This window comes from Martes martes, assembly GCF_963455335.1.
Source record: "Martes martes genome assembly, chromosome: 8".
NCBI lineage: Eukaryota > Metazoa > Chordata > Mammalia > Carnivora > Mustelidae > Martes > Martes martes.
The window spans coordinates 7,911,615-7,932,782 of record NC_137895.1 but is presented as its reverse complement, the minus strand read 5'-3'; the positions used below and the strand labels follow the sequence as shown (position 1 = coordinate 7,932,782).

Here is a 21,168-nt window from a genome sequence, read left to right as displayed (position 1 = left end):
ATGCCTTCACATAATAATGTTCAGTAAATATTTGATTGAATGAGTGAAAGAATGAAAGAGCTCTTAAGGGGTCATGATCCCAATTTTCCAGCAGGACCACATTTAACTGTCATTTCTTCCAGCCTTTTTGCAGTGGAATAGAAAAGTTGAAACCTGGGTCATCTCCTGAATTCCCCATGTGCTATCAGGAGATTTGACATAAATTGAAGAAATGAACTTTGGTGTCTCCATCTAATACTAAGCTACCTTAAAAGTACTTTGGCACTATATAAATGCAAAGCATCACTGTTATTTGTCATTTCTAGGAGAGGTGACGCCAGGACTATCTCAAGTGGAATATGCACTTCGCAGGCACAAACTAATGTCTCTGATCCACAAGGAAACACAAGGGCAGAGTGGGACAGACCAGACAGTGGTTCTGCTGTCCAACCCTACATACTACATGAGCAATGATATCCCCTATACTTTCCACCAAGACAACAATTTCCTGTACCTGTGTGGATTCCAAGAGCCCGATAGCATTCTCGTTCTTCAAAGCCTCCCTGGCAAGCAATTACCAGCACATAAGGCCATGCTTTTTGTGCCTCGGAGAGACCCTAGTCGAGAACTTTGGGATGGCCCACGATCTGGCACCGATGGAGCAATAGCTTTAACGGGAGTGGATGAAGCCTATACACTGGAAGAATTTCAACATCTAGTACCAAAATTGGAAGGTAACAAATGGGAGCAGAAGTCAAATCACAGGCCAGATTTGGGATTAAGACCTTTCTTGCCTATTTAGATAAAGTTCTTAATTTTCTAAAATGATTACCGTAGTAGCATTTCCTTGAGCACCATGAAAGGATCATACATCTTTCCCGTAACACTTAAAGTGGAGAATGAGCATGGGTCACTCTTCAAGATTACTGACCAGTCCATTGACCTCTGACCACCAATGATTATCCTGCCAACTCTTCAAAAAGAAGTAGTATTCTCAAAGAATGATCAGTGCATCACCAGCATCAGAATTACCTGGTGACACATATTACAATTACAAATGCATAATAGATAATTGGAAATGTAAAATCTTGGGCCCCCACTCCATAAGTACTAGATCAGAATTTGACTTTAAATAGAATTCTCAGGTGATTCTTATAGTTACACAGTTGAGTCCACGCTCCTCAAAATAGTCATTTTCTCTACATTTATTCTGGTAAAATTATAATCACTCATGTTTTAGGACCCCTTTTCGGGAACTTTTCAGAATCTACACTACATGATAAACTGTCTTTAGTGGTTCTTGTAAATCTACAGCTCTGGGAAGCATTTTATTTTTTGAAGTGTCCCAAGTCACTTAGAGCCAAATTTGGTAAATAGCTGATCAAGTTGGAAAGTACTAATTTTAGGCAAAATATGTATGGTTGTAAAATTATAGTCTGATTTTCTTGTATGGGTTATAAACCATTTCTGAAGTCTATTTCTAAAAGAGAATTCCAAAATTGTTTCCAATGATCATGGAATTTATTGGACTTGTTTCCTACAAAGACTCCTTTGAAAGAATGTACTCATTTGAATATGCAAGTTCTAATATATTTGAATTGTTTTCATTGCTTTATGCAAGTATTCTCTATTTTACAGAGATAATTACTCAGCTAAATTCATAGAACTTTTTATATCTTCAAAGTCTTCATAAATGTAGGACACAGAATCATTTTCTTTTTAGCTTTATTTTTTTAATTAGTTGCTAGCTGTCTTATTCGACATTGTGAATTTCATCAACCCAGTATGCTAAATAAAACCTTAAACCAAGTGTATTTCTCAAAAGTATTTCTCATTTACCATTTTTAATGTTAGTAGTTTACTAGATAAAAGTAGTAGGCAAAGGAAAAGATTCATGAAATCATATTTATTTAAAAATATAAAAACCAAAAAAAGTTGGGCTCTGATTTCATATACTCAGAACAGGTAGTAGAGGTGGTTTTACTGTTTTAAAAGTGTAGTTAAATTTCTATTAATAAGATTAGCATTTGGGACGCCTGGGTGGCTCAGTTGGTTAAGCAGCTGCCTTCGGCTCAGGTCATGATCCCAGCGTCCTGGGATCGAGTCCCACATCGGGCTTCTTGCTCGGCGGGGAGCCTGCTTCTCACTCTGTCTGCCTGTGCTCGCTCTCGCTCTCTCGCTCTCTCTGATAAATAAATAAATCTTTAAAAAAAAAAAAATAAGATTAGCATTTGACCTGTAATATATACTTAAAACCATTTTTATTTTAAAATGAAAATATTCAGGAGGTTGTATCATTAGTATGTAACCAATCCAAATTTTTAGGATTTTCCCCCTCTTCTGTCCCAAATACTTTGTATAAAACATACAACCCTTCAGACTTCAGTTGTTGGGAATGGTGCTGTTAGGCCACATCAGGAAAAAAGGAAAGGGTGAGTGGAGACCTAGTGTAAGTGATTCTCAACATGAGTCCTCACACCTTATATCTCAGGCTCATATAGACCAGTTCCTTGGGTATCTAGAATTAGAAGGAGAATGTGGTTGTTAAATGGGAATATATGACAGATGGGAAAGGCAAGGCTTTCTAGTTAAGTGTGGGTTAGCACACATTATCCACTAGAGTGTTTGCATCGGCGTGTAGAATTGCGCCTAAATGAGATGAGAACCTCCTTTCACTAACACTGAGATTGGAAAAAAAGAGAATACTTTTAACCAGGAGGTCAAGATCTGTGTATTTTTTTTCTGTCCTCTTACGTTCAGTTATTCACTAGTGCCTCTAGCTCAGTTGTGGAGTTCTTTAAATTTTAATAAATAATGAATGAAATCAAAGCTGGAGAAAAAGCTTTAGCCCCATCTACCATCTTTATAAGGAACTCCGAAGTTTGGGGGCAGAAAAGCTGTATATTTGATGTCAGAATATCTTGCCGTTTGCAGGGAATTAGCCTTTCCAGTGATACATAATCACCCTTCAGTTGCTTCAGTCCTGAGAGAGTTTTTGCTAAACACTTGAAAGTTATATATCACAGGTTTTGTAATTTTCACTCTTGTTCATGACAGTTGGTATTTCTTGTTGCCGTTAGTTTTATTTAAATTTTTTTTTTGCTGCTCATTTTAAGATGAGACAAATATGGTCTGGTATGACTGGATGAGGCCCTCTCACGCACAGCTTCACTCTGACTACATGCAGCATCTGATTGAGGTCAAAGCCAGGAGCAAGAATAAGGTTCGAGCTGTCCAGCAGCTGATACAGCGCCTCCGGCTGATCAAATCTCCTGCAGAAATTGAGAGAATGCAGATTGCTGGGAAGCTAACATCACAGGTATGGTTCCTATTGAAAAAATTTTTCCAAATTAATCTAAGTTCTTTTGTTTCAGTGGGTACCTTGAGGTGCCCAATGCAGTAATCTTATAGTAGATGAGCATCTACCTTCTTCTTTAATGAACATGTCTAGAGACTTGCTCAGTACCTCACAAGGCAAGATTAATCTGCCTTCTTGTATCACCCGTGATCTTAGTTGTTTCTCCTTAGAACGATATAAATTAAGTCATTATATTTCCTTTCCTTATAATAACTACAATAATAGTGGCAGTTAAACACAGTTTGATTGCTAAGGAAGACCTGGGACCCAAAATGACAGTGCTTGCAAAGCTAAAATACAATTTATTATAGGAAAGGGGTATAGTACCCCAACAGCATTAAAGTAAGAATACCTGTCATAGTCAGTGGCTGTCTCGCAGAAGGGTCCAGAGAAGCCAGGGGCAGGCTCTTGTTGTCATGCAGGTCTTCAGTAAGAGCCGGGCAGAATGCATTTTCCTCTCATGGATAAGAAACCACAGATGTACACACAGAACACCTTGGAACCAGGGAACCCAAAATGGAATCTCAACTAGGGATTTTTGTGGTTTTGGTCATATTGGCCTATTCCTGCTGTACAATAGCAAAGCCCTTCAGAGAGCTCAAAGAGAGACCAAGTACAAACCATTAATCTCACTGTTATCAGTATTCAGAAGCTGGTACAAACTGCCCCCAAATTCCTTGTAACACTTTTCATTAATTGTGATGAAATATATATAACATAACATTTGCACTTTAGCCATTTTTAAGTGTACAGTTCAGTGACATCCTTGTCATGCCAACACCCCTACAATATATCTCCAGAACTTTTTTATGATTCCATGTTGAAACTCTCTACCCATTAGACAATAACTTCCCATTTCTCCTTTCCTCTAGCCTCTGGTGACAACCATATTATTTCCTGAGTCTATAATTTGACTACTTTACACACCTCATAAAAGTGGAGTCATACAATATTTGTTAATTTATTTATTTATTTATTTTTTAAAGATTTTATTTATTTACCTGACAGAGAGAGATCACAAGTAGACAGAGAGGCAGGCAGAGAGAGGGGGGGGGGGAAACAGGCTCCCCGCCGAGCAGAGAGCCCGATGCGGGACCCGATCCCAGGACCCCGAGACCACGACCCGAGCCGAAGGCAGCGGCCCAACACACTGAGCCACCCAGGTGCCCCTGTTAATTTATTTCTGATTCATTTCATCAAGCAAGGTATTTCCAGGATTTAACCATGCTGTGGTATATATCAGAAATTCCCTTCTTGGGGCGCCTGGGTGGCTCAGTGGGTTAAGCCGCTGCCTTCGGCTCAGGTCATGATCTCAGGGTCCTGGGATCGAGCCCTGCATCGGGCTCTCTGCTCAGCAGGGAGCCTGCTCCCCCCTCTCTCTCTGCCTGCCTCTCTGCCTGCTTGTGATCTCTGTCTCTCTCTCTGTCAAATAAATAAATAAAATCTTTATTAAAAAAAAAAAAAGAAATTCCCTTCTTTTTTTTTTTTTTAAGATTTTAATTGTTTATTTGACAGAGAGACACAGCGAGAGAGGGAACACAGGCAGGGGAAGTGGGAGAGGGAGAAGCAGCCTCCCTGCTGAGCAGGGAGCCCGATGCAGGGCTCTATCCCAGGACCCTGAGATCATGACCTGAGCTGAAGGCAGATGCTTAACAACTGAGCCACCCAGGCACCCCTGAATTTCCCTTTTTTTAAGACTGAATAGTATGCCATTTTATGTATATGCAGCATTTTATTTATGTGTTCCTGTGTTGATGGATATTTGGGTTTTTTCTGTCTTTAGGAATTGTGAATAATTCTTCTATGCACATTCTGCTTTTTAAATCCCTACTTTCATTTCTTTTGCATATACACCCAGAAGTAGATCTCGTAGATGAAATGGTCATTCTATGTTCAGTATTGTGAGGAACCACCATACTAGATTTCCTAGTACCTGGACCATTTTAGATTCCCACTGGCAATGGACAGGGTTCCAATTTTTCATATCCATGCCAACACTTGTTTTCTGTTTTTTAATAATAGCCATTCTAGTGTATGAAAGAGTATCTGACTGTGGTTTTGATTTGCATTTTCCTAACGGTTAGTGATGTTGAGCATCTTTTCATGTGTTTATTGCCGTCACAATACTTATAATGAGTGTATTTCATGCTATGTCTCTACCAGAGTCAGTGCCATGCAGGAATTTAGCAAAACAGCTCAAGTTCATTTCAGGAATTAACCCACAGTAATAGCTACACCCAACGTGGGACTTGAACTCACAACCCTGAGATCAGGCCCCTCATGCTCTACTGACTGAGCCAGGCAGGCGTCCCTATGATCTACTGTAGGAGGCACTCTAGTCCTGTTTAAAATTTAAAATGCCCCAGTACTGGGGGCATTTTATCAGGGATTATCAGGGATATGAGATCATATTATCAGGGATATGAGATCCCTGATCTCATATCCCTGATAATACGACCTGAGCTGAAATCAAGACTTGGTTGCTTAACCAACTGACCCACCCAGGCGCCCCTTCGTAGGTCTTTTTCAGCAGTATGTCTTTCCTCATTAAAAACAAATATGCCAGGGCACCTGGGTGGCTCAGTTGATTAAGCATCTGCTTCCGGCTCCAGTCATGATCCCGGGGTCCTGGAATCGAGCCCCGTGTCAGGCTCCCTGCTCAGTGGGAGCCTGCTTCTCCCTCTCTCTCTGCCCATCCCCCACTCATGCTCACTCTCTCAAATAAATAAAATAACAGCAAATATGCTTGGGCGGCACAGCCTGTTGAGCATTTGACTCTCCGTTTCAGCTAGGGTCCTGATCTCATGGGTTTTTGGATCAAGTTCTGTGCTCCATGGAGAGTCTGCTTGAGGGATTCTTTCCCTCTGCTGCCCTTCCCCTCCCCACCCCACCCCCAGCACCCCCGCTCCACCCCGGGCTCCTGTGCTCTCTCAAATAAATACATAAATCTTAAAACAAACAAACAAAAAACGTGCCTGACCAAATACTCCTAAGTAGCTTTTTTTTTTTTAAAGATTTTATTTATTTGATAGATACTACACTTGATCTTAGCCAAAAGGCCGAGAAGCGATTATTATTTATTTGATAGAGATCACAAGTAGGCAGAGAGAGAGGAGGAAGCAGGCTCCTTGCTGAGCAGAGAGCCTGATGTGGGGCTCGATCCCAAGATCCCAGGGAGGTAGAGGCTTTAACCCACTGAGCCACCCAGGCGCCCCTCCTAAGCAGCTTCTGATTCCACTAAAGCTCTCTTATTTCAAATGGGCCAACAGCAGCCATGTTGTCATTGAGTATTAACTGCCTTTAAACAATTAGGAAATACATTTGGTACTTCAAAAATGTTAATTTCCCCAGGCTTAGATCATATGAGTAGTAATCATTCCTAATAGTGGTTTGAGTGTTTCATAGCACTTCTCATAACCAAACAAATTTCATAGTTCTCAGGAATGTGGGCCCACCAAGTTATACCTACTTCTTACCCTTTGTCAGTGATCCAGGTGTCCCATTTGTTCCTTGTCCTTTTGCCTGTTTATCAACGATAACAGGGCAAATAGCTATTTTTACACATAATATTATTTTGGCCAAAGAGATATGCATTAGATAACATTCTACCACCATATTCTGGTATGTTTTTAATTATTAAGACTTTATTTATTTCAGAGAGAGAGAGCATAAGCCATGGTGGGGTGTTGGGAGAGGGAGAAAGAGACAGGAAGCCCCACTCGGGGCCCGATCTCAGGACCCTGAAATCATGACCCGAGCCAAAGACAAGAGGCTTCACCAACTGAGCCACCCAGGCACCCCTCTGGCATCTTTTTTAAACCATCATCATGATTAGTGGCACATGGTGTTCTTTTAGATTATTAGACAATGTTTTTCAAATTCAGCCCACTAAACATTTTATAACACAGGTTGCTTCCCAGCATAGCTCCTCTATAATAGATCCATCCTGTGAAATGAGAATGAAAAAGCATTTGCATTGTTGACAGAGCTCCCATTTATTTCTTCATCTGTTTTGAGGACGTATGTCACCCTGGGAAGTGTATTTGTTAGGATAGTTATTGTTCAGCTCAAAAAGAGCCAAAAGGCTCTTCATAAAAGGAGCCTCTGTCAGAGTCCTTTGCCCCAACAGGCTTCTAAATCAAAGCTAAGAGAAAATACTACTTTCTTGCTTTAAGCATCTCTTTAGGCACCAAAATTATGTTAGATTTTCCCTTTCATGGCACTCATTTATTGGCTCCCTTCCCCTCAGCAACAATCTGGCCTTTCTTCCTTCTTTCATCACTAATTTTAACCCACACCTTTCCCCCTGAAGTAGAATTTTCTGGTTAGTCCATTTCCAGTAGTAGGGGGGACAGATTGGGTAAGTACAGAAAAATGGGATTGTACCATTGGCAACCAATGCAGTTTTTTTTTTTTGAGCTTCAGTGGAGCCCAGTGGTCTGTGTCATTGTTTTGTGCATTGCTGCCTGACTTGAGTTCCTCCACGTCCCATTCATTCCATGGACCTTCACTGCCATTTCAAGAGAACTTACTAGGCCATCAATTTATTGATTGCAGTTACCTTCAAACCCTGGCATTGGGTTTCTTTGGTAAGCATCATTATGGCCTGTTTTGATTTGCCCTCAGAATTTAAATAGAGGGGCACCTGGGCAGTTCAGTCAGTTAAGCTTCTGCCTTCGGCTCAGGTCATGATCCCAGGGTCCTGGGATCAAGCCCCACATCGGTCTCCTTGCTCAGGAGGAAGTCTACTTCTCCCTCTGCCTCTCCCCAGCCCAGTCATGTGCTCTCTCTGTCTCACTTTCACCCGCTTTCTTGCAAATAAATAAAATCTTAACAACAACAAAAAAATTTTTTTTCACAGAGATTTCCAGAGAGCAGCGCCCTCCCATGTGGGGCTCTTTTACTCTCCAGTTATTTATGGCCCATTTGTTAGACCAGTCGCAAGGCAATTGGCAACAGCCTAGGATCAGCATTTGCCCAAATAGCAGGACTTTTATTTGTATCTAGTTCTATCACAGGTAAGAACACAGCATATAACTCAGCTCAGTGGACTGACTTGTTATTACCCTCTTCCGTGAGGATTTTACCTTCTGCTGGACTCAGAGCACCTGCTTTCTGTACAGAATTACTCTCAATTCTGAAACTACCATCTGTGAACCAGACCAGTTACCTGGCATCCTTGGTCAGTGGATGAAACAAGAGAAGGAAAAGAAGGCTCATAGGAAAGAAAAGGAAAAAAGGCTTATAAATATGAGTCTGTCCCGTCCCCTGGTATCATGCTTTATATAGTGCATTTCCATTTCATGATAAAACTTTTTTGGGCATCGCCCTTCTTACTGTAATGTTTTTCTGACATCAGCAATGATATGATATGTATTTCAGGTCTTAATTTGCTCTTTTTTTTTTTTTTAAAGATTTTATTTATTTATTTGACAGACAGAGATCACAAGTAGGCAGAGAGGCAGGCAGAGAGAGAAAGGAGGAAGCAGGCCCCCTGCTGAGCAGAGAGGCCAGGTCTTAATTTGCTCTTATAAGTCTTTTAGTTATTGGGGCAAACTCAGCAAATGTCCCCAAATAAATGAGCAACTGTCTTTCAAAAGACAGAGTGGAAAGCAACATCAAAATGCCTTAATATCAAAGCCAAGGGTCATCTTGGAGTAGTGATTATGGCTTTTGCTGGAAATTCCAGTTGGGATGAGTGCAGTGGCTGACATTGCCTGATATCATTTCAGTATGAGGATCATATGGTCCTAGCATAATAGCTTAAGCCGTAGCGTTCTGCAGTTCTAAGAAGGCTTTTTTTGTTAAGGGTCCTAATCAAATAAGGCCTTTTTCATTGTGATTTTATGAATTGGGCCCAACAGCATCCCTAAGTGAAGTATGGTTTCTCTAAAAACCGAATAGGCGGGGCACCTGGGTGGCTCAGTGGGTTAAAGCCTCTGCCTTCGGCTCGGGTCATGATTCCGGGGTCCTGGGATTGAGCCCTGCATCGGGCTCTCTGCTTGGCAGGGAGCCTGCTTTCTCCTCTCTCTCTCTCTCTGCCTCTCTGCCTACTTGTGATCTCTGTCAAATAAATAAATAAAATCTTTCTAAATAAATAAACCAAATAGGCACAGTAGGTGTTGTTGAACCTCTTTGATGTGAGGGTCAAGAACTGATAACACTTTATTCCTAGTGGTCTGTGATATGTCACAGATTGCTCCAACCCATGTAATCTCCCCAAATTCCATAGTCTTTGTGGAGCCCTGTATTTCTAGCAAGGTTAATCAGTCATCTCCAGTCAGTCATATGATTTATGACCTTAGGAAAGTCGCTTTTAACTTGATCTGGAGTTTCAGGTGAAAATAATAATTCTGGGGTGCCTGGGTGGCTCAGTCAGTTAAGCCTCTGACTCTTGATCTCAGCCCAGGTCTTGATCTCCTGGGCGTGAATTCAGCCCCCACACTGGGCTCCACACTTGGCATGGAGCCTATTTTAAAAAGTAAATAAAAGGGAAAATAAAAAGAAATTAATATACCATCAGTATATTGTATTGTCCAGCTAAATTAGATCTCGGTCCTGCCTCGTCAGAGTGTGACAATATTCAGAAGAGTTAATATTTTTGAGGTAATACTGTATGTTGTAAACTAGTCCAAATGAATGCAAATTGTTGTTGGTTCTCACTGGTAATTGTTAACGAGAAAATGGTATTAGCCGGATCAATAGAGAATACCGGTCACCTTTAGCTTGTTATGAGTTGAATGGCCGGACTGTACTAGAGACAGCTGAGGCTCTAAAGGGTGTGGCTTTATGGAGCCTCCTATAGTCTACTGTTTGTGACTTGATTCATCAGTCTTCCTCACTGGCTACACTGGCCTATTTCAGTTAGTTTATGGACACTAATATACTTGTATCTGACATTTCTTTATTTAGGATAGTAATTTCTTACTGCCTTCAAAGTATCTACTAATGTTTCAGATTTACTAGTTGAATTGGCATAGGTTAATTTTAAAGGCTCCCATGTTGCATGTCTGATGAGTACTAGATGAAGGGAGGGTCCAGGTTATTCCTTTTTTCTTATTACCCAGTATGGGGAGGAATTTTTACTCAAACATTATATTCATATCAATTATACAGTCAGGGAGACATCACAGTGTCCTCTTTTTTAATCATACATTCCAGCTTTTTAAAAAAATTATTATTTTTTAAAGATATTTATTTATTTAACAGAGAGCAAGAGAGCACAAGCAGGCAGAGCAGCAGAGAGAGAGGGAGAAGCAGGCTCCCCACTGAGCAGGGAGCCCAATGTGGGGCTTGATCCCAGGACCCTGGAATCATGACCTGAGTTCAAGCAGTCGCTTAGCCAACTGAGCCACCCAAGCACCCCATACATTCCAGCTTTCAAACAGACTTTAATTTTTATTCTTTTCACAGTAGCATCCCCACATTCCCTTGAATTAATTCTGTCATCCCTGAGGGGTTCATTTGCAGCCCCAGGCTAGTGCTGCATAACGTGTTCCATATTCAGTAGATCTAAAAGAGTTTTTTCTCTACTTCCAGCCATTCACTCACCCATTTGTTAAAATGTCTTGAGTTCCCTGCCAAAGATGACCTGGCATGATACGAAGCAGAGCAATCTTCTTTTTCCATTATTATCTTTATATTAAAAGCCAGTATTTTTACATCTGATGATAGTGGCTCATTGAAATGTTTTTCTTTCTAAAATTCCTCTAAACTCCGATAAATTGAGTGTATCTGCCTTGGGATTTTTATACCCTGAGAAGTTTGAGGCAGTTGCCTTTTCTCTGCCTTACTGTAAAATTATCAAAGCCTAGCACTCTTCAGTTTATGCCTTTTTATTTCATTTTTAATTAAACATAAAAAACTGAATTGTTTCAGGATCTGAATTATTGCCCCTTTCTTATTTTCTTTCCATTTGCTGTGTTTTTTTAATCTAAAATTTATATAACATAAAATTTACTATTTTAACCATTTCTAAGTGTACAACTCTGTGGCATTAAGTACATTCGCACTGTTGTGCAACCAGCACCATTATCTATTTCCAGAACTTTTTCATCGTCCCACATAGAAACTCTGTAACCATTACACAATAACTCCCATTTCCCCTCCCTCCAGCCCCTAGTAACCTCAAGTCTACTGTGAACTTGCCTAGTAGAATCATACAACATTTATCAGTTTTTTCTTGTGTTGCCTATGCTTTTGGTGTCATATCAGAAAAAAATTATTGCCAAACGTAGGTCATGAAGCTTTCCCCCTATGTTTTTCTCTAAGAGTTTTATAGTTTTAGCTCTTATGTTTTGGTCTTTGATCCATTTTTTTAGTTAATTTTTGTGTGTGTTTCTTAGCAGAAACATATGGGTAAATCTTCATGACCTTGGATTTGGCAGTGGCTTCTTAGCTATGGCACCCAAAGCAGTAGTAACAATAACAACAAAAATAGATAAATTGGACTTCATCAAAATTAAAAACTTTTATGCATCAAAAGACATTATCAGGGGAGTAAAAAGATAGCTTATAAACAAGGGAAATATTTGTAAGACTATATTTGATAACATTCTAATATCTAGAATACATAAAGAACTTATACTCAACAACAAAAAAGACAAGGGCCCAATTTTATTCTCTTTCTTACTGGATTTTATTTCTCCTCTGGAGTGCTAAACTCATTATCTTTTTATTATCCATAGGAGGAAGTTGAGATTAAAGATCTGAAACTATCTTTTTACATCCTCCTGGGGTCCAACAACACAGTCATATATGAAATCTTTTATTACAGTGTCGTCATAACCTGAGTAAGGAGCTTCCCATTAGGGTGTTCATTTCCTTCATCAGATAACCCAGGCTGTACTGTCTACATCCACAGCCTCCATGCAGCTTCAGGAGACAGTGGCCATTTATATAACAAGGGAGAGGCAGGGCAATTGCCCTTCTGTACTGGACCCCTCCCTTAATCCATTCTAGTAAACTAGGGATTGTCCTGTGAACCACAGTGAGCCCTAAAATTTCCCTACTCTCATTAGTGTTTAAAGCCAGAGATACTGCTCCCCAATACAAAATTCTCAGGAGCCATTTTTTAAAAGAATTAATCAAATTGTTGTATCTAAAACTGCAAAATGGCTTATTTCCTTCACTGAATAATCCCTTTCATGATATTTTGTCCTCCATCATCAGTTTGCCCTGCTTGAATTAGTTTCAGTGTGTCTCACAGCTGATTTATCCAAAAAAAAAAGGAAAGAAAAGAAAAGGAAAAGAAGTTTTTTAAGTGGCCTGGGTTCCTTTGGTTGGAGCTCCACCTGCCGGCCACAAAGGTGAAACTCTCCTGGAGAGTCACCTTGCTTTCAGCAAAGCAGCAAACACCACTGAGTTTTTAACGGAACTGCCATTAATTTGCTTTTCCCTTCCAGTCTATTTTGCTAACTGCTAAAATTCGGGTTTTGTCATTTCCATTCCACTGATTTCAAAGCCAGTGCTCATTCAAACCAGGGATGGCTTGGCAGTTACCCAAGCTCGTAGTAGCATTTTCATCCTCTTTATCTGAATCATTCTTTTCCTTTCAAAATAATGCTTTAACATGTATTTAATTAAGAATAATTCAGATATGCTAGAACAACTGGATATCTACATGCAAAAGAATAATGTTGGATTCCTACCTCACACCAGTGAGGTTAACCAGTTGGTTAAGCGTCTGCTTTAAGCTTGGGTCATGGTCCCAGGGTCCTGAGATCAAGTCCCACATCAGGCTCCTTGCTCAGTGCAGAGCCTGCTTCACCCTTTGCTCCTCCCCACACTCTCTCTTTGACAAATAAATAAATAAAAGTCTTTTTTTTTTTTTAAGATTTTATTTATTTATTTGACAGAGAGAGATCACAAGTAGGCAGAGAGGCAGACAGAGAGAGAGAGAGGGAAGCAGGCTCCCTGCTGAGCAGAGAGCCTGATACGGAACTCGATCCCAGGACCCTGAGATCATGACCTGAGCGGAAGGCAGAGGCTTAACCCACTGAGCCACCCAGGTGCCCAGTAAGTAAAAATCTTTAAAAAAAAAAAAAAAAGAAAGAAAGAAAAGAAAAAAATGCTAAAAGCAGTAAGACGGAGGAAGACAGTTACATATAAAGAAAACCCCATAAAGCTATCAGATTTTTCAGCAGAAACTTCCAAGCCAGAAAGGAGTGGCATGATACATTCAAAGTGCTGAATAGGAAAAACCTGCAGCCAAGAATACTCTTATCCAGCAAAGCTAACTTCAAAACAGAAGGAAAGATAAAAGAGCTTCCCATACAAACAAAAACTGAAGGAGTTCATGACCACTAAACCAGTCCTGCAAGAAATATTAAAGGGGACTCTGAGTGGAAAGGAAAGACCAAAAATGATGATATGAAGGTAGGAAACACAAAAGTAGTAAAAATGAATATATCTGTTAAAAATCAGCCAAGCGGGACACCTGGGTGGCTAAGTCAGTTAAGCAGCTGCCTTTGGCTCAGGTCATGCCAGGGTCCTGGGATTGAGTCCTACATCAGACTCCTTGCTCAGTGGGGAGCCTGCTTCTCCCTCTGCTTGCTCTGCCTGCTGCCCCCCCCCCCACTTGTGTGCGCGCTCTCTCTCTGACAAATAAATAAATAAAATCTTTTTTTAAAAAATCAGCCAAGGAACTCACAAATTAAAAAGATGTCAAATATGATACCATATACCTAAAATGTCGGGAGGAGAGGAGTAAAGAATGGATTCAAACTTAAACAACCATCTACTTAATATAGACTGCTATATGCAGAAGATGTTATATACAAACCTAATGGTAAGTACAAATTAGAAACCACTAATAAATATGCAGGGAGTAAAGAGAAAGAAATCCAGATATATTACTAAGGAAAACCAGCAAACCATGAAAGAGAGAAAGACAAGAAAGGATCAGAGAAAATCTTCAGAAACAACCACAAAGCAAGTAATAAAATGGCAATTAATCTACCGGTAATTACTTTGAATGTAAATGGACTAAACACTCCAATCAAAAGACATAGGGTGACAAAATGGGTAAAAACATAAGACCCATCTATGTTTACAGTCTATAGGAGACCATCTATAGTCTACAGAGACTCATTTTAGACCTAAGGACACCTGCGTATTGGAAGTGAGGGATGGAGAAACAATCATGCAAATGGTTGTAATAAGAAAACTGGAGTAGAGGCACCTGGGTGGCTCAGTCGCTAAATATCTGCCTTAAGCTCAGGTCATGATCCCATTGTCCTGGGATTGAGCCCTGGGTGGGGCTCCCTGCTCAGCAAGCAGCCTGCTTCTGTCTCTCTCAAATAAATAAATAAAATCTTTTTTTTTAAAAAGCCAGAGTAGGGGCGCCTGGGTGGTGCAGTGGGTTAAAGCCTCTGCCTTCGGCTCAGGTCACGATCCCAGGATCGAGCCCCGCATCGGGCTCTCTGCTCTGCGGGGAGCCTGCTTCCTCCTCTCTCTCTCTGCCTGCCTCTCTGACTACTTGTGATCTTTGTCTGTCAAATAAATAAATAAAATCTTTTAAAAAATAAATAAATAAAAATTTAAAAAGCCAGAGTAGCAATACTTATATCAGACAAAATAGGCTTTAAAACAAACACTATAACAAGATACAAAGAAATACACTATAATGAAGGGGACAATTTTAAATAATTATGCACCCAGCATGGGAGCACCCAAATACATAAAACAATAACAAACATAAAAGAATTAATAATAATACAGTAAGAGTAGGGAAGTTTAACACCCCACTTACATCAATGGAAAGGTCATCTAAACAGAATATCAACAAGGAGACTGGCTTTGAATGACATCCTGGACCAGATGGATTTAACAGTTATATTCAGAATATTCCATCCTAAGAAGAATACATTATTTTCAAGTGCACATGGAATATTCTCCAGAATAGATCACATATAAGGTCACAAAACAAACCTACGAGTTCCAAAAGATTGAACTTATACCATGCATATTTTCTGACCACAACACTGTGAAGCCAGAAGTCAACCACAGGAAAAAATCTGGAAAGACCACGCATTCATAGAGGTTAAGTAACATGCTACTAAACAATGAATGGGTCAGCCAAGAAATGGAAGAAATAAAAAAGCACATGGAAACAAATGAAAATGAAAGCAAACATTTTGAAACCTTTGAGATGCAGCCAAAGCAGTCCTAACAGGGAAGCTTTTAGCAATACAGGCCTACCTCAAGAAGCAAGAAAAGAAAATCTCAAACAACCTAGCCTTACTCCTAAGGGAACTAGAAGAAAAAAAAAAAAGAAAGCCTAAACCTAGCAGAAAGAAGGAAATAGTGAAGATTAGAGTAGAAAATAAATGATATAGAATCTAAAACAGGGTGCCTGGGTGGCTCAGGGGGTTAAGCCACTGCCTTCGGCTCAGGTCATGATCCCAGGATCCTGGGATCGAGTCCCGCATCGGACTCTCTGCTCTGGCAGGGAGCCTGCTTCCCCTGCCTCTCTCTCTGCCTGCCTCTCTGCCTACTTGTGCTCTCTGTCTGTCAAATAAATAAACAAAATTTTTTTAAAAAATCTAAAACAAAAGAACAAATCAAAACCAAGAGCTGATCCTTTGAAAAAAACCAATAAAATTGATAAACCTGTAGCGGATTCCTCAAGAAAAAGAAAGGTCCCAGATAAATCACAAATGAAAGAGGAGAAATAAAAAAACATTACAGAAATACAGATGTAAGAAAATACTATCAAAATTATATGCCAACAAATCAGACAAGGTAGAAGAAATGAATAAATTTCTAGAAACATATAACCTACCAAAACTAAAACAGGAAGAAATAGAAATTTTGAACAGACCCATTACCAGCAAAGAAATTGAATCAGCACTCAAAAAACTCCCAACAAACAAAAGTTCAGGACCCCATGGCTTCCCAGGCGAATTCTACCAAGCATTTAAAAAAGAATTAATGCCTACTCTCCCCAAACTATTCCAGAAAATAGAAAAGGAAGGAAAACTTCCACATTCATGCCACGAGGCCGCATTACCCTGATACCAAAACCAGATAAAGACCCCACAATAGAAGATAACTACAGGTCAATATCTTTGATGAACATTGATGCAAATATCCTCAACAAAGTACTAGCAAACTGAAGGAAGCAATACATTAAAAAAAAAATCATTCACCATGATCAGGTGAGGTTTGTTTTCCTGGGTTGCAAGAGCGGGTCAATATTTGCAAATCAGTCAACATGATGATACATCACATCAGCAAGAGAAAGGATAAGAACCATATGATCATTTCAGTAGATGCAGAAAAAGCATTTGACAAAGTACAGTACCGATCCATGACAAAATCCTCAATAAAGTAAGTTTAGAGGGACCATACCTTAACATAATAAAGGCTATATGTGAAAAACCCACAGCCCGCATCATTTTCAGTGGGAAGAAACCGCCTTTCCCCCAAGGTCAGGAAGATGACATGGATGTCCTCAGTCACCACTTTTACTCAACATAGTACTGGAAGTCATAGCCACAGCAGTCGGACAAAAAAAGCAATAAAAGGTATCCAAATTGGTAAGGAAGAAGTAAAACTTTCACTATTTGCAGATGATGTGATAATATATAGAGAAAACCCGAAAAACCACTAAAAAACTGCAGGAGCTGATAAATGAATTTAGTGAAGTTGCAGGATACAAAATCAGTCTACAGAAATCTGTTGCATTTCTATACACCCAATAATGAAGCAGCAGAAAAGAGATTAAGAAAACAATCCCACTTACAATTAGGAATAAACCTAACCAAAGAGGTGAAAGACATGTACTCTGAAAACTGTAAAACACTGATGAAAGAAGTCGAAGACAACACAAAGAACTGAAAAGACTTTCCATGCTCATGGATTGGAAGAACAAATAGTGTTAAAATACTTTATCTGCCCAAAGCAATCTACACGTTTAATACAACCCCTATCACAATACCAAGAGCATTTTTCACAGAACTAGAACAAACAAACCTAAAATTTGTATGGAACCACAAAAGACCCTGAATAACCAAAGCAATCTTGAAAAAGCAAAGCTAGAGGCATCACAGTTCTGGACTGCTCATTATTTCAAAGCTGTAGTCATCAAAAGATTATTGTACTGGCACAAAAATAGACTCATAGATCAATGGAATAGAATAGAGAGCCCAGAAATAAACCCATGCTTATATGGTTAATTTTGACAAAGCAAGAAAGAATATTGAATGGGGAAAAGACAGTCTTTTCAATAAAACCCTGCTGGGAAAACTAAACAACATGCAAAAGAATGAAACTGGACCAATTCCTTACGCCATACACAAAAATAAACTCAAAATACATTAAAGACCTAAATACAAGGCCTGAAACCATAAAAATCCTTTAAGAGAGCACAGGCAGTAATTTCTCTGAGATCGGCAATAGCAGCTCTTTTCTAAATAGGTCCTCTGTGGGGCATGTGGGTGGCTCAGTCAGCGAAGCATCCGACTCTTACTTCGGCTAGGGGCATGATCTCAGGGTCATGAGATCAAGCTCCATGTCAGGCTCCCCACTGGGCGTGGAGCCTGCTTAAGATTCTCTCCCTCTGCTTCCCCCCACCACTGCATCACTCATACACATGTGCGCACACTCTCTCTCTTAAAAAAAAAAAAAAAAAGAGGTCCCCTGAGGCAAAGGAAACAAAAGCAAAAATAAACTATTGGGACTACATCAAAATAAAAAGCTACTGCACAGCGAAGGAAACAATCAACAAAACTAAAAGGCAGCCTGCAGAATGGGAGAAGGTATTTGCAAATGACATATTATAACTATCCAAAAATATATCCAAAATATATAAAGAACTTACACAATTCAACACCCAAATAAACAATGATCTGATTTTTTTTTTTTTTTTTTTGTCACAGAGAGAAAGCACAGGCAGGCAGAGTGGCAGGCAGAGGGAGAAGCAGGCTCCCTGCCGAGCAAGGAGCTCAATGTGGGACTTGATCCCAGGACGCTGGGATCATGACCTGAGCTGAAGGCAGCCGCTGTACCAACTGAGCCACCCAGGTGTCCCAATATAATCTGATTTTAAAAGGGGCAGAAGACATTTCTACAAAGAAGACATGCAGATGCCAAAAGGCAGATGAAAAGATGCTCATCATCACTTATCATCAGGGAAATGCAAATCAAAGCACAGTGAGATATCATCTTACACATGTCAGAATGGCCAAAATCTAAAATCAAGAAACAAGTATTGGTGAGGATGTAGAGAAAAAGGAACCCTCTTGCAGTGTTGGTAGGAATAAAAACTGGTGCAGCCATTATGGAAAACAGTAGTTTCCTCAAAAAGTTAAAAATAGAGGGACTCCTGGGTGGCTCAGTTGGTTAAGCCACTGCCTTTGGCTCAGGCCATGATCCCAGGGTCGTGGGATCGAGTCCCACATCCGGCTCCTTGCTCCGAGGGGAGCCTGCTTCTCTCCCTGCCTTTGCCTGCCACTCTTCCTGTTTGTGCGTGCTCTCTTTCTCTCTCTCTCCCTGATAAATAAATAAATAATCTTTTAAAAAAAAAGTTAAAAATAGTTAAAAATAGAAAAAAATAAATAAAAAAGTTAAAAATAGAACTGCACTATTACTATATCCAGTAATTGCACTACTGGATATTTACCCAACAAATACAAAAACACTAATTCAAAGGGATATGTGCACCTCTGTGTTTATAGCCACATTATTTACAATAGCCAAGATATGGAAGCCCAAGTGCCCATCAATTCATTGATAAGGAAGAGTCAGATGGATGGATGGATAGATAGATAAAATGGAATATTAACCTTTTTTTTTTTTTAAGATTTTATTTATTTGACAGACAGAGATCACAAGTAGGCAGAGAGGAGGAAGCAGGCTCCCCGCTGAGCAGAGAGCCCGATGCAGGGCTCGATCCCAGGACCCCGGGATCATGACCTGAGCCGAAGGCAGAGGCTTTAACCCACTGAGCCACCCAGGCGCCCCGAATACTAACCTTTAAAGAGTAAATCTTGCCATATGGATGGAGAGGGTATAATGCTAAGTGAGATAAGAGAAAGACAGATAACATGAGTTCACCCATATGCGGAATTTAAGAAACAAAGCAAATGATCAAAGGGAACAAAAGAGACAAACCAAGAAACAGACTCTCAACTACAGAGAACTGTAGAAAACAACATGATTACCAGAAGTCAGGTGGGTGGGGGGATGAGTGAAATAGGTGATTAAGGAGTGCAGTAGTGATGAGTACTGGGTGATTAAAAATATAAAAATAAATTTAAAAAATTAAAATACACACAAACAGAAAATAGCAAGTGTTGGTAGGGAAGTGGGAAAGTTGGAACCTTTTTACATTACCAGTGCGATTGTGAAATGGTTCAGCCACTGTGGAAATAGCTTGGAGGTTTCTGAAAAACTTAAACATAGATTTATCATGTGACCTAACAACTCTGCTCCTAGGTGTATACCCAGAAGAATTAAAAACAGGTACTCTCATATTTGTTCACAGAAGCAGTGTTCACAATAGCCAAAAGTTGCAAATAACCCACATTTATCCATCAGTGGATGATCGCATATACAAGGAGTTGGTGTGTGTGTGCACGCTCAAAATTTCTGTGCTATTTAGCAAAGTTTTGAAAGGAAATTAATAAAAAGACAAAGGGTGCAGCTAAGAGAAGAAAAATCCCTCTTTTGAGTGAGGCTAAGTGGAGATACCACACTTTTTCCTTTTTTTTTTTCTTTAGCTTCATGCTAAAAATGTAGCACTGACAAATTATCAATATTCATATGTGTGTGTATGTAACTAAGTATCCTTTAACTTCCATTGTAATTGCTAATTCATTCAGCAGATATTTATTATTTACTATAGTGCTGGATAGTTTCCTAGGTTCTAGAGACACAGTGGTGAGCAAAACAGGCTTGCCATGTGTCCCTGTCCTCGTTGTACATTCTAGTTGAAGAGAGACAGTAAATAAACACTCTGTATAGTCAGCTAAAATTAAATGCTGTAAAGAAAAAAGAAGCAGTGGAAAGGGATGAAGTGTGGTCGAGGTGCTGAGTGAGATAGGGTGGTCAGGAAGGCCTCTCTGAGGAGGAAACATTTGAGGAAGGATCAGAATGGGAGCAGGAGCAAGTCACAGCTGTCTCCATGGCCAGCCCACTTGCTTTCCCTCTGTTGGGCTTTATGGTGATGTCATTGCCGTGTATTTGTTACCAAAAACATTCCTTCCCAGTTGCCTTCACTCTTAGAACACAACAACTTGAGGGGCGCCTGGGTGGCTCAGTGGGTTAAAGCCTCTGCCTTCGGCTCGGGTCATGATCTCAGGGTCCTGGGATCGAGTCCCACATCGGGCTCTCTGCTCCGCAGGGAGCCTGCTTCCCTTCCTCTCTCTCTCTGCCTGCCTCTCTGCCTACTTATGCTCTCTGTCAAATAAATAAATAAAATCTTAAAAAAAAAACAAACACAACAACTTGAGAGAATCGAGTGGTAGAATCATATAATCCTGTACTTGTGCAGCTGATTCATTTTTATCCCACAGATGTGGGAAATACAGCTGACAGTTTCCCTTTTCACACTGGCTGCTAGAAAACTCAGATAAATTTGCAGCCCATCCATAGTTGCCATAGTAATCGTGAAGGTTATTATGGTTTGCATTATTAGTTTTTTGAGCTCCATTCTTTTTAAGGCTTGCTTTTCTTTAACTCTGCCATGAGTTGTATTTTGTCTATCTATCAGATCTAATCAAAATCTTTTTTGGATTAGGGTATAGTGGTGAATTATAGACATGTACATTCATAAAAAAGGAAACAAACACACATGTGGAATGGCTATCACAGAGAAATTAAGGATT

The 21,168-nt window shown here is 39.9% G+C and overlaps 1 protein-coding gene across 1 annotated transcript in view; it reads left to right on the top strand.

Annotated features, from left to right (window-relative positions):
• XPNPEP3 (X-prolyl aminopeptidase 3) overlaps positions 1–21,168 on the top strand; it is a 77,230-nt gene that overhangs the window by 28,414 nt on the left and 27,648 nt on the right. Inside the window, exons 3-4 of the mRNA XM_080811262.1 lie at positions 306–713; positions 3,096–3,298. Of these exons, the coding sequence (XP_080667388.1) occupies positions 306–713; positions 3,096–3,298 (611 nt within the window). The remainder of the gene's footprint in view (positions 1–305; positions 714–3,095; positions 3,299–21,168) is intronic.